The following is a 14,551-nucleotide window of genomic DNA, read 5'->3' on the forward strand; positions in this document are numbered from 1 at the left end:
AGTACAGTCACTAGTACAGTCACTAGTACAGTCACTAGTACGGTCACTAGTACGGTCACTAGTACGGTCACTAGTACAGTCACTAGTACAGTCACTAGTACAGTCACTAGTACAGTCACTAGTACGGTCACTAGTACGGTCACTAGTACAGTCACTAGTACAGTCACTAGTACAGTCACTAGTACAGTCACTAGTACAGTCACTAGTACAGTCACTAGTACAGTCACTAGTACAGTCACTAGTACAGTCACTAGTACAGTCACTAGTACAGTCACTAACAGTCACTAGTACGCTCAAGACGGTCATTACGGTCACTAGTACAGTCACTAGTACAGTCACTAGTACAGTCACTATTACAGTCACTAGTACAGTCACTAGTACAGTCACTAGTACGGTTTGCAAATTGATGTAGTTCAAGACATTTGTCTTTGTCAGAACTATTCGGTTAATACTACATTGTTTTATGCCAACATTTACCAAAACAAGCCAATGTCTGAGGCTTATAATATGTTAATATATTATGTCTGAGGCGTATAATATGTTAATATATTATGTCTGAGGCGTATAATATGTTAATATGTTATGTTTGAGGCGTATAATATGTTAATATATTATGTCTGAGGCGTATAATATGTTAATATGTTATGTTTGAGGCGTATAATATGTTAATATATTATGTCTGAGGCGTATAATATGTTAATATGTTATGTTTGAGGCGTATAATATGTTAATATATTATGTCTGAGGCGTATAATATGTTAATATGTTATGTTTGAGGCGTATAATATGTTAATATATTATGTTTGAGGCGTATAATATGTTAATATGTTATGTCTGTATCTAGAAATGGCTGTAATTTAGTCAGGGTCACAATGGGAAGACAATAAGGCATTATAAGAGGTTCAGACATTCTAATGACAGATCTTAGAATGCATTACAACTGAATTAGGAACCAGGTATTTTGGTCCTGGATGCTGATTAGCTGAAACAATCATTCAGCCGCGTGTATATCAGACAATATACTAAGGGTATTACCCCCAAAAAACTTGTTTACTGTTCTGATTATGTTGGTAACCAGTAGCTGTGGTTTGTCGGCCAATATACCACACCCCTTCTGGCCTTAGATAGGTTGGAACGGCAGGGTAGCCTAGTGGTTAGAGCGTTAGACTAGTAACCGGAAGATTGCGAGTTCAAACCCCCGAGCTGACAAGGTACAAATCTGTCGTTCTGCCCCTGAACAAGGCAGTTAACCCACTGTTCCCAGGACGTCATTGAAAATAAGAATGTGTTCTTAACTGACTAAGGTCAAATTAAAATTAAAAAATGTAAACTATGACGACGAGTGTGCTATGAGGCAAAACAATAATTTGTCGGCAGGGTAGCCTAGTGGTTAGAGCGTTGGACTAGTAACCGGAAGGTTGTTTATTGAATGGATAAATAAAAACTTGCACTATGAGCACTTGTTTTCTCTCAAATACATCATTAAAGTTGTTGGTTAGCTAGCTAGTGAATTTTATCCATATATGTGTCAAAAAGGAATGCAGATATTTAATAAAGGCATTTCTATCGCTTCCAAAATAGTTTTTTTACAGACCCTATTAGTCGTCTCGTGTATATATAAATCATTGGTTAGTAATAATCAGTGTGAGGGGATGTTTTATTCATCTCAGGACTTATAGAGGCAATGTATTTGCAAATCATAATTCGCTGTACAGCAGGTATAATGCCTGTATAAAGTTATCATTAACTGATTAACCTATGCCACATCGCCAGACTCAAGTACTCTCTGTTTTCTGTAAATACTGAATCAATCAACCCTCTTATGATGATGCCTGTTACTTGTCTTGGTGAGTGTTGGAATAACATTGTAGTGTGGCCTACAGGAATGGGGTCTGTTCCATTTCAATTCAGTCCTTCCTAAATGGAAAGCTCATACCACTGTAGTGTAGCCTACAGGAATGGGGTCTGTTCCATTTCAATTCAGTCCTTCCTAAATGGAAAGCTCATACCACTGTAGTGTAGCCTACAGGAATGGGGTAGGTGTTCCATTTCAATTCAGTCCTTCCTAAATGGAAAGCTCATACCACTGTAGTGTAGCCTACAGGAATGGGGTCTGTTCCATTTCAATTCAGTCCTTCCTAAATGGAAAGCTCATACCACTGTAGTGTAGCCTACAGGAATGGGGTCTGTTCCATTTCAATTCAGTCCTTCCTAAATGGAAAGCTCATACCACTGTAGTGTAGCCTACAGGAATGGGGTCTGTTCCATTTCAATTCAGTCCTTCCGAAAGTCCTTCCTTTCAAAACCTCTCGTTGGCAATTACATAGCATCAGCAATCTCGAGTTTATATACATCATTGTTACTAACACACCACTGCTATGCTGTTCAGTGTCTGCCACTGCATCAACACCTAGTGTTAGGCCTATATATTGATGCTATGTGCTCTGGCCCTGGCCTGCGGTTGCTTTCCTGGAATATTTGCTCTGGGCTCGGCTAGTCAGAGTCTTGATTAAATGGGGGAAATAATCATTCTAATCTTTCTTATTGGAGATTAGTTTGGCTGAGACTGACCTGAGAACGATAAGAGCTGGCTCGTATAGTCACTCCTTACCAAATTTTTAAAAAATACAAAAGTGAGGGTAGAATCTGCTGGAGAGCGCTGAGAGAGAAAGGAACTGCCAGAGAGGCTTCAACAAAATCTGCTCTAAAGATCGCGGCTAAGCCAGAAATCTCTTGGGAGCACCCGACTGTTACTGTTTTGATACGGGCGATTACTGCCCAATCTCCTCTCTCTCCAGATAGCTATCCCTCTGCTCTGTCTGGCACACTCCAAACCCCTGTGGGCAACTGTACTGGGGCTCAGAGGGCCCTGTGGGCAGCTGTACTGGGGCTCAGAGGGCCTTACTGACAGCTGTACTGGGGCTCAGAGGGCCTTACTGACAGCTGTACTGGGGCTCAGAGGGCCTTACTGACAGCTGTACTGGGGCTCAGAGGGCCTTACTGACAGCTGTACTGGGGCTCAGAGGGCCTTACTGACAGCTGTACTGGGGCTCAGAGGGCCTTACTGACAGCTGTACTGGGGCTCAGAGGGCCTTACTGACAGCTGTACTGGGGCTCAGAGGGCCTTACTGACAGCTGTACTGGGGCTCAGAGGGCCTTACTGACAGCTGTACTGGGGCTCAGAGGGCCTTACTGACAGCTGTACTGGGGCTCAGAGGGCCTTACTGACAGCGTACTGGGGCTCAGAGGGCCTTACTGACAGCTGTACTGGGGCTCAGAGGGCCTTACTGACAGCTGTACTGGGGCTCAGAGGGCCTTACTGACAACTGTACTGGGGCTCAGAGGGCCTTACTGACAACTGTACTGGGGCTCAGAGGGCCTTACTGACAGCTGTACTGGGGCTCAGAGGGCCTTACTGACAGCTGTACTGGGGCTCAGAGGGCCTTACTGACAACTGTACTGGGGCTCAGAGGGCCTTACTGACAACTGTACTGGGGCTCAGAGGGCCCTGTGGGCAGCTGTACTGGGGTTCAGAGGGCCTTGCTGACAGCTGTACTGGGGCTCAGAGGGCCTTACTGACAGCTGTACTGGGGCTCAGAGGGCCCTGTGGGCAGCTGTACTGGGGCTCAGAGGGCCTTACTGACAACTGTACTGGGGCTCAGAGGGCCCTGTGGGCAGCTGTACTGGGGCTCAGAGGGCCCTGTGGGCAGCTGTACTGGGGCTCAGAGGGCCCTGTGGGCAGCTGTACTGGGGCTCAGAGGGCCCTGTGGGCAGCTGTACTGGGGCTCAGAGGGCCTTACTGACAACTGTACTGGGGCTCAGAGGGCCTTACTGACAGCTGTACTGGGGCTCAGAGGGCCTTACTGACAGCTGTACTGGGGCTCAGAGGGTCTTATTTTGGCTGTCCCCATAGGAAAGCCCTTTTGGGTTCCAGGTCAAACTCTTGGGTTCCAGGTCAAACTCTTTTGGGTTCCAGGTCAAACTCTTTTGGGTTCCAGGTCAAACTCTTTTGGGTTCCAGGTCAAACTCTTTTGGGTTCCAGGTCAAACTCTTTTGGGTTCCAGGTCAAACTCTTTTGGGTTCCAGGTAGAACTCTTTTGTGTTCCAGGTAGAATTCTTTTGGGTTCCCTCTGTGGAAAGGGTTATACATGGAACTCAAAATCGTTTTTTTTGTAAGAGCGTACACACACAGATAATACAAACACACAAACTTACGAAGCACACACACACACAGATAATACAAACACACAAACTTACGACACACACACACACTTAATACAAACACACAAACTTACGACACACACACATACACAAACTTACGACACACACACACACACACACACACACACACACACACACACACACACACACACACACACACACACACACACACACACACACACACACACACACACACACACACACACACACACACACACACACACACACACACACACACACACAGTTGTGTCCACATTGGAACACAGATAACCACTTTTGGACACAGTCAAGATACAGTATGAATGTAGGTCCTTTATCATTTCTACACAGTTTAGATCCAGATTGTCGTGTTTGACACCCCTGCTTTAAACTCATATTTGTACTATAGTGCTCTCCACTGATAGTGAATGTGGTTACAGTGGTCACCTGTTTCATAGTGATCTAATTGTCCTGCACAGATGGGATCAGTTTAAGAGGGAACTGTATGAGTATGTATTAACTCATTATTCTAAATGTTTCTCTGACCAGTGCATCATCATCATCATCATCATCATTAGCCGGTCTCTGCTCTCTTACCAACTCCTTATGGAATTGCAGAGCCAAGCATGTTTCTCTTGACAACAACAGCAGCAAGGGAGAACGCAAGAGCAGGCACCGATCTGTGACCGGGCTGCATCGTCAGTTAACCATTTAGGTCAGCTCACATGGTATCTGGAGCAGGGCTCACTGCTGAGGACACTTATTCACTACCTGAAAATACCAACAGCTTAAAGCACTGGAATTAGACCTGAAGAGAGAGAGAGAGAGAGAGAGAGAGAGAGAGAGAGAGAGAGAGAGAGAGAGAGAGAGAGAGAGAGAGAGAGAGAGAGAGAGAGAGAGAGAGAGAGAGAGAGAGAGAGAGAGAGAGAGAGACAGAGGGAGAGAGAGAGAGAGAGACAGAGAGAGAGAGACAGAGAGGGAGAGAGAGAAAGACAGACAGACAGAAAGAGAGAGAGAGAGAGAGAGACAGAGAGAGAGAGAGAGAGAGGGAGAAAGAAAGACAGACAGACAGAAAGAGAGAGAGAGAGAGAGAGACAGAGAGGGAGAGAGAGAGAGAGAAAGACAGACAGACAGAAAGAGAGACAGAGAGACAGAGAGGGAGAGAGAGAGAGAGAAAGACAGACAGACAGAAAGAGAGAGACTGTGACGGTGATAGACTTGATGGCTTTAGTGACACAGCAGATCTCATTAGATAACGAGTGATTAACAGCATGAGAACAAATGAAAACATACCGTAACACCATTACAGGGCTATCTATATGGTCTACGACTCAAATGGCACCCTATTCCCTACAGCATGCACTACTTTTGACCAAGGCCCTCTATATAGTGCACTACTTTTGACCAAGGCCCTCTATATAGTGCACTACTTTTGACCAAGGCCCTCTATATAGTGCACTACTTTTGACCAAGGCCCTCTATATAGTGCACTACTTTTGACCAAGGCCCTCTATATAGTGCACTACTTTTGACCAAGGCCCTCTATATAGTGCACTACTTTTGACCAAGGCCCTATATAGTGCACTACTTTTGACCAATATATAGTGCACTACTTTTGACCAAGGCCCTCTATATAGTGCACTACTTTTGACCAAGGCCCTCTATATAGTGCACTACTTTTGACCAAGGCCCTCTATATAGTGCACTACTTTTGACCAAGGCCCTCTATATAGTGCACTACTTTTGACCAAGGCCCTCTATATAGTGCACTACTTTTGACCAAGGCCCTCTATATAGTGCACTACTTTTGACCAAGGCCCTCTATATAGTGCACTACTTTTTTCCCCTTTTTTTTCTACTATAGGGATTAGGGTGCCATCTGGGATGCACACGCAGACACAGCTGCTGTGCTGCGGAGGGTGTTCACAAACATAATAACATTCTGCTATTGATCCACGGACCCTGACATCTACTTTCTAATATTGTTCCTCTCCTACAGATCAGTTGAATGGCTGGCTGACAGGTGCAATCCATTCTGTTTCACAACACAAACAGGACAGGATAGAACAGGACAGAATAGGAGAGGACAGAACAGGTCAGGACAGAATAGGAGAGGACAGAACAGGTCAGGACAGGTCAGGACAGGTCAGGACAGAATAGGAGTGGACAGAACAGGACAGGTCAGGACAGGTCAGGACAGAATAGGATAGAATAGCATAGGACAGAATAGGATAGAATAGCATAGGACAGAATAGGATAGAATAGCATAGGACAGAATAGGAGAGGACGGAATAGGACAGAATAGGGGAGGACAGAACAGGACAGAATAGGAGAGGACAGAACAGGTCAGGACAGGTCAGGACAGAATAATAGAGGACGGAACAGGTCAGGACAGAATAGGTCAGAACAGAATAGGACAGAACAGGTCAGGACAGAACAGGTCAGGACAGAATAGGACAGAATAGGGGAGGACGGAACAGGTCACAATAGCTCCTACCCTAACCCCTACACTCTAACTCCTACCCTAACCCCTACCCACCAGCTCCTAGCTCCTTCCCTAACACCTACACACTAGCTCCTACCCTAACCCCTACACACTAGCTCCTACCCTAACCCCTACACACTAGCTCCTACCCTACCCACTAGCTCCTACCCTACCCACTAGCTCCTACCCTAACACCTACACACTAGCTCCTAGTCCTACTCTAACCCACTACACACTAGCTCCTACCCTAACCCCTACCCACTAGCTCCTACCCTAACCCCTACACACTAGCTCCTACCCTAACCCCTACACACTAGCTCCTACCCTAACCCCTACACACTAGCTCCTACCCTAACCCCTACACACTAGCTCCTACCCTAACACCTACACACTAGCTCCTAGTCCTACTCTAACCCCTACACACTAGCTCCTACCCTAACCCCTACCCACTAGCTCCTACCCTAACACCTACACACTAGCTCCTACCCTAACCCCTACACACTAGCTCCTAACTCCTACCCTAACCCCTACCCACCAGCTCCTAGCTCCTTCCCTAACACCTACACACTAGCTCCTACCCTAACCCCTACACACTAGCTCCTACCCTAACCCCTACACACTAGCTCCTACCCTACCCACTAGCTCCTACCCTATCCACTAGCTCCTACCCTATCCACTAGCTCCTACCCTAACACCTACACACTAGCTCCTAGTCCTACTCTAACCCCTACACACTAGCTCCTACCCTAACCCCTACCCACTATCTCCTACCCTAACACCTACACACTAGCTCCTACCCTAACCCCTACACACTAGCTCCTACCCTAACCCCTACACACTAGCTCCTAGCTCCTTCCCTAACCCCTACACACTAGCTCCTAGCTCCTAGCCTAACCCCTACACACTAGCTCCTAGCTCCTAGCCTAACCCCTACACACTAGCTCCTAGCCTAACCCCTACACACTAGCTCCTAGCTCCTAGCCTAACCCCTACCCACTATCTCCTACCCTAACCCCTACACACTAGCTCCTACCCTAACCCCTACACACTAGCTCCTAGATGTTAAAGGATTGAATAGGTATGAATATTATGGTGGTAGTTGAACATTTCCCTGTAATAAACTACTCTGAAGGTTTTACCATATGGCTCATAGGTCTACCCAATAAACTATCCAACCTTTCTGGTCTAAAAGTGTCTCGGGCCTAGAGAGGGTAGATGCTAGGGGTTTGAGGTGGTTCAGTCAGGGACAAGTGAGAACAGATGATCCCTGTTGGACACTGATGGGGAAGCCTGAAGTGGAGGAGGAGGGGAAGGAGATAATCTGAGTCTCTTCCTGTCTCTGTGCCTCACTCCTCCTTCCTAGATCAGTCTATTCTTAATCCCCAAGTAGTCAAAGCCTCTTGGATGAACGAGGGATCGGGAGGAGGAGACAGTGCTGTGTGTATATATGTAATAGCTGCCAGGACTGTCTCAACCTGGCAGCTAACTCACTGCATACAGTACACACACTACACAACACAACACACTACCTACTGGGTCTGCTTATACACAACACAGCAGGAGCTACCGGGAGCAGGAACGGCCGGCCTGGGCCCCTGTGGTGTTGACATGGGACTTGAGGTGCGGTGTGTAAAAAAAAAAGTTTTTCAACAGAAAAAAACTGAGCTGGGCAGACAGGCAGGGACATGTTGCGAAGAGATGACTGGTGTTTAACCTATCCATTGTTAAGACAGCAACTCATGATGATGATTCACAGGTGTTTAGAAGAGGCCATTCACATCCACAGCTAAGAATAAAAACAGATGAGGGCATCGCAACTTCCTGCCATTACGATCGCCCACTTCCTGTATACAACTGGAGCCTTTTCCACTGTGCCTATTTGATTATGCAACACATATTATTCTTAACTGTGTACTTCATTAAATATGTTTACATGCACAGTAATAATTCAATATTAAACAGATTATGGCATTAGGCAGATTATGCAATAGTCACATAAACACCTTACTCTGCTTATCCTAATCGGCGTAAGGTCAAAATCGAAGTAAGCACACGCCGATTAAAACACCTAGTTTTCTGAACAGTCTTTCAAATGATTGGGACATAATCACCTTAATGGGCATTCCAGCGGTGTCTTTGATCTGTGTATGTGCCAGCTACCAGCCCAGTGAGTCTACCTCTTTAGTGTGACAGAAGTGAGTTCGGAACGTATGTGTCTTAGAAGTGGTTTTCAAATACAAACTTGTAACCAACCTCAAATGGTCTTATGTACTCCTGGATTAATTTCCCTGCAAGGACAATATAGTTGAATAGAGTGACGTGGAATTGAATAGTGTGGAATGAAGTGGGAAGGAATAGAGTGGAGTGGAATTGTGTTAGGGCTTCGTTTGACCCAAGCCAGGGGTCACAGTCGTGTGTTCAAGTCAATGAGAACAAGTTGCTCCTCCCCGATGGTGATGAGAGGTACAAGCTGTACCTCAGGTGAAGGACAGCCTGTACCTCAGGTGAAGGACAGCCTGTACCTCAGGAGAAGGAACAGCCTGTACCTCAGGAGAAGGAACAGCCTGTACCTCAGGAGAAGGAACAGCCTGTACCTCAGGAGAAGGAACAGCCTGTACCTCAGGAGAAGGAACAGCCTGTACCTCAGGAGAAGGAACAGCCTGTACCTCAGGAGAAGGAACAGCCTGTACCTCAGGAGAAGAAACAGCCTGTACCTCAGGAGAAGAAACAGCCTGTACCTCAGGAGAAGGAACAGCCTGTACCTCAGGAGGACAGCCTGTACCTCAGGAGAAGGAACAGCCTGTACCTCAGGAGAAGGACAGCCTGTACCTCAGGAGAAGGACAGCCTGTACCTCAGGAGAAGGACAGCCTGTACCTCAGGAGAAGGACAGCCTGTACCTCAGGAGAAGGACAGCCTGTACCTCAGGAGAAGGACAGCCTGTACCTCAGGAGAAGGACAGCCTGTACCTCAGGAGAAGGACAGCCTGTACCTCAGGAGAAGGACAGCCTGTACCTCAGGAGAAGGACAGCCCGTACCTCAGGTGAAGGACAGCCCGTACCTCAGGTGAAGGACAGCCCGTACCTCAGGTGAAGGACAGCCCGTACCTCCGGTGAAGGACAGCCCGTACCTCCGGTGAAGGACAGCCCGTACCTCCGGTGAAGGACAGCCCGTACCTCAGGAGAAGGACAGCCCGTACCTCAGGAGAAGGACAGCCCGTACCTCAGGAGAAGGACAAGCTGTACCTCAGGAGAAGGACAAGCTGTACCTCAGGAGAAGGACAAGCTGTACCTCAGGAGAAGGACAAGCTGTACCTCAGGAAAAGCTGTACCTCAGGAAAAGGACAGCCTGTACCTCAGGAAAAGGACAGCCTGTACCTCAGGAAAAGGACAGCCTGTACCTCAGGAAAAGGACAGCCTGTACCTCAGGAAAAGGACAGCCTGTACCTCAGGAAAAGGACAGGGTGGAACACAGATCCATATGAGGTTGAGGGGGAGGGAAAATTAGGGAAAATGAAAGGGCTTTCAACCCGCATGTTCTTTCTTAGCCCTGGGCTAAACCAAAAACTGTGCAATCTGAATGCGATTTAGCCTAAGAGATGTAGCATATTGAGAATTATCTCGGATTCTGAACAACAAACATTTCAATACAGTCAATTCAGGAAGCAACCTGACATTCCAATTCAATTTCAGTTTACACTTCCTGACTGAATTGAAATGGACCCCTGAATCCTGATCCCCATGTTGACCCTGGTGAATGGAGACTAGCAGGGTCGGTTTATTGAAGTTAAGAGTGACATACGTGTCCTGCTTGATACCAATCTCCCAGGGCTGATCAAAAAAATATTTCCCCCTCTGACACAGGCCTCCTTCAATACCAGATCAAATCACATTCTCCCCAAGAGAAGGGGGAGGTGAAGGATGTGTTGTTGCTTTATATATTACCTTTATTTAATTAGGCAAGTCAGTTAAGAACAAATTCTTATTTTCAATGATGGCCTAGAAACAGTGCCTTGTTCAGGGGCAGAAAGACATATATTTTACCTTGTCACCTCTGGGATTCAATCTTGCAACCTTTCAGTTACTAGTCCAATGCTCTAACCACTAGGCTACCTGCCGCCCCTCCACTCTAACCACTAGACTACCTGCCGCCCCTCCACTCTAACCACTAGTCTACCTGCCGCCCCTCCACTCTAACCCCTAGTCTACCTGCCGCCCTCCACACTAACCACTAGTCTACCTGCCGCCCTCCACTCTAAACCCTAGTCTACCTGCCACCCCTCCACTCTAACCCCTAGTCTACCTGCCACCCCTCCACTCTAACCCCTAGTCTACCTGCCACCCCTCCACTCTAACCCCTAGTCTACCTGCCACCCCTCCACTCTAACCACTAGGCTACCTGCCACCCCTCCACTCTAACCCCTAGTCTACCTGCCACCCCTCCACTCTAACCCCTAGTCTACCTGCCACCCCTCCACTCTAACCACTAGTCTACCTGCCACCCCTCCATTCTAACCACTAGTCTACCTGCCGCCCTCCACTCTAAACCCTAGTCTACCTGCCACCCCTCCACTCTAACCCCTAGTCTACCTGCCACCCCTCCACTCTAACCCCTAGTCTACCTGCCGCCCCTCCACTCTAAACCCTAGTCTACCTGCCACCCCTCCACTCTAACCACTAGTCTACCTGCCGCCCCACATGGAGGGAATTAAATAGAAAACATATGTAGGTCAAAGGACTTTGTTTTTCACTTTCTAAAACACACAGCTTATCAATTCAACGGAGAGGGAACCAAGCAGCGCTATTTAGCTTATGCATGCAAACACCCCACCCTTGATGAAAATCTTGAAAAATAGTTTAGAGGCAGAGAGAGTTTTTGGAATGCTCGTCTTCCAGTCTCCATTTGGGGATTTTGTCCTTCAAAGTGAGTACTTACATGCTCCCTGTCTGCATCATAACTCACCCACAGCAAAACTGCCATCAGTCAGGCAGCACTAACTGGAGGACCAAAATAAACTCTGGAGGAATTTGTCTGCTCTGACGTAGTACAGTAGTGGAAGCACAAGAGAATAACAAGAATGAAGAACTAAACGGCTGATGAAAGCCATGCACGAACATCACCAGCTTCATGCACGAACATCACCAGCTTCATGCACGAACATCACCAGCTTCATGCACGAACATCACCAGCTTCATGCACGAACATCACCAGCTTCATGCACGAACATCACCAGCTTCATGCAAGAACATCACCAGCTTCATGCACGAACATCACCAGCTTCATACCAACTTGTTGCAAGGTTGTGTGTGTGTATATATATATATATATATATATATATATATATATATATATATATATATATATATATATATATATATATATATATATATATATATATATATAAGTTAGTCTCTGATGATAAAGATAATGAAAATGTTCCATACTCCCAGAGGGAGCTGTAAAATGCCAGGAAACATGTCAGACTAAAGATGATATTATAGCAGTTGACCATACACTCTTAGAAAGACAAAATACCTTTCGTATTATCACAATTAAATACAGATTAGACATGATCATAATTCAGCACCAGGAATCTTCTGTATCTATTCAATGTTATCCAGTCTGACTAGACATCAGAAGACACATTTTCATCAGCATGCAGCAACTGACAATCCAATTCTCCTGTCCATTTTGATGCTGAAACAATGACGACCATTCACAGAGTCCTGTCAATGCATTTAATAACAGATGCTAACTAATGTATTTCGGATTACATACGACAAGTAAATTAATAAGAAAACCTCACGATAATATATTCTGTAATGCAGGTGCCTTGACACATCACCTTGGACCTGCTTTATAACCCTTTGATCTCTGATATTGATAAATAAATATATTTTTAAATTAGCAGACGCTCTTATCCACAGCGACTTACAGTAGTGAGTGCCTACATTTTTATACTTATTTTCTCTCGTACTGGTCCCACGTGGGAATCGAACCCACAACCCTGGCGTTGCGCTACCAACTAAACCAAACGTAACCTAGAAATCTATAGAGGCGGACCCGACCGCTTTTCCATAGAGAAGCAACTCCTGCCATAGAATATACCTATTATTGACCGTTTGGCAACGTGCTTTTGAATTGTTGCATCTAGTAACTGTCGATGTCATAAGCATTTGTAGGACACAATAAAGCATCATTCAAAACGTTAGTATTTGCAAAAATCGCACGTACGCCGGCAATATCACATGTCGTATTGTCTAAGCTTCGCTGACAAGAGTAGAGACAATTGCCATTTCCGCTTCTGTTACACTGTATAATCGATTGACAGCGGTCGTAACTAGTTACCACAGCCACAAAGTCATAAACCATGCCCATTTTTTAAACAATTTATCTGAATAAAATGTAATTTTAAACCTACCTCTAACCAAACTGCTAACCTTATTCTTAAATGAAAACCAAAAAGCGAAACAAAAATGCATTAAGTTTTACGATATACTTTGTGGCTGTGCTATCTAGAGTAAACCCCCTTGACAGCCGACAACAAAGTTGTAATTTAAGGACCTGTTACAAGATGCTATAGACCACACATTTATTACTCACGTTCCAAGGACTTCTTTGAACTCGAATACCTTCTTGATATCATCGACATTCTTTTTCCAAGATCCCCCCCCAGACTGTCCGTTCTCACTCGCCATGTCGTCACCGGGGAAGACAGACGTGAGAAGATTAGAGGTACCGCTTCACAAAGAATGTCACCTTCTCGAGCCGACTCAGTGGGGATGGTGCCCCGTCTCTAGTCGACAAAAAAAAAAGTAGGACTGAATAGGGTTTCTTCCTGATTGTCGCCCAGTTAGTTTTAAACCTTGCTTTACTCAGCCCATCCATACAAACGCTGCGCTGCGAAAGCAAAGGTGTCCTACTCTCCAGTAGGCTACAGCCCTACCACCAGTAGCAGCCTACCTACAGGTTATAACACTAGTCTAATCTTCACGTAACAGACCGGGAGCTCCTTCGCTATTCTGTCTCATTCGCTTTGCAACAATTAACTATAGCTCTCTAGATTCTGTGTAGACTATGTTTACTTGACAGTTACCCGTTGGAGGGGTCGGTCGGTGTCCGTCTGAATTGAAACGCTATTCTATTGAGTCACGCTGCCTGCTTGACCGCGCCTTTGGTTGTTATAGCAATAAGGAGTGGGTGGCTGGGGAGGCCGCTCTCCTCTCATGCCTATGTAGCCGAAAGTGTGCGTGATGAGGATGTATGAGTGAACGATTAGTGTTGGCATTGCACCAAATCCACGACTCGTGTCATTGGAGCAAGTAATGGATATATATATATAGAGAGAGAGAGAGAGAGAGAGAGAGAGAGAGAGAGAGAGAGAGAGAGAGAGAGAGAGAGAGAGAGAGAGAGAGAGAGAGAGAGAGAGAGAGAGAGAGAGAGAGAGAGAGAGAGTGGACAATGCAAGTGACGGCTTTCACATGAATAAAACGATGATGACATTGAACTATGCTTAGTCCTCACAACAAAATGGCAACCCGGAGGGAGTATTTAAAAATCCCCTGGCATTGCTTTTGCCCTAGGCCTTCCTACTCATGCATATAATAGAATGTAAATCCAACATGCGTGGCCTCAGCCAATCCAAAAGGCTTGTCACGGACTGCCACCCTGGCCCCTGTTTAGAATAGATCACGTTCAACAGTTGTCATAATTACTTATGAGGATCTTTTTTCCCCCTCTCTCCACAAAACAAAAAGGAACAGACTACTCTCAGTTAAATGCAATGGCTGTCTATTTAGAAAACCAATTAGATCTGTTATAGTGTCAGAAAATCTCAAAGGAAGTGAAATGAGTCTTCTGTTCTATTA

The 14,551-nt window shown here is 45.8% G+C and overlaps 1 protein-coding gene across 1 annotated transcript in view; it reads right to left on the reverse strand.

Annotated features, from left to right (window-relative positions):
* The window catches only part of camk1db (calcium/calmodulin-dependent protein kinase 1Db), an 80,679-nt gene extending 66,716 nt beyond the window's left edge, over positions 1–13,963 (reverse strand). The window contains exon 1 of the mRNA XM_046355474.1: positions 13,287–13,963. Within this exon, the coding sequence (XP_046211430.1) occupies positions 13,287–13,381 (95 nt within the window). The 5' untranslated portion in view covers positions 13,382–13,963. The remainder of the gene's footprint in view (positions 1–13,286) is intronic.
* Positions 13,964–14,551: the final 588 nt, after the last annotated feature.

This window comes from Oncorhynchus gorbuscha, linkage group LG01 (genome assembly GCF_021184085.1).
Source record: "Oncorhynchus gorbuscha isolate QuinsamMale2020 ecotype Even-year linkage group LG01, OgorEven_v1.0, whole genome shotgun sequence".
Classification (NCBI taxonomy): domain Eukaryota; kingdom Metazoa; phylum Chordata; class Actinopteri; order Salmoniformes; family Salmonidae; genus Oncorhynchus; species Oncorhynchus gorbuscha.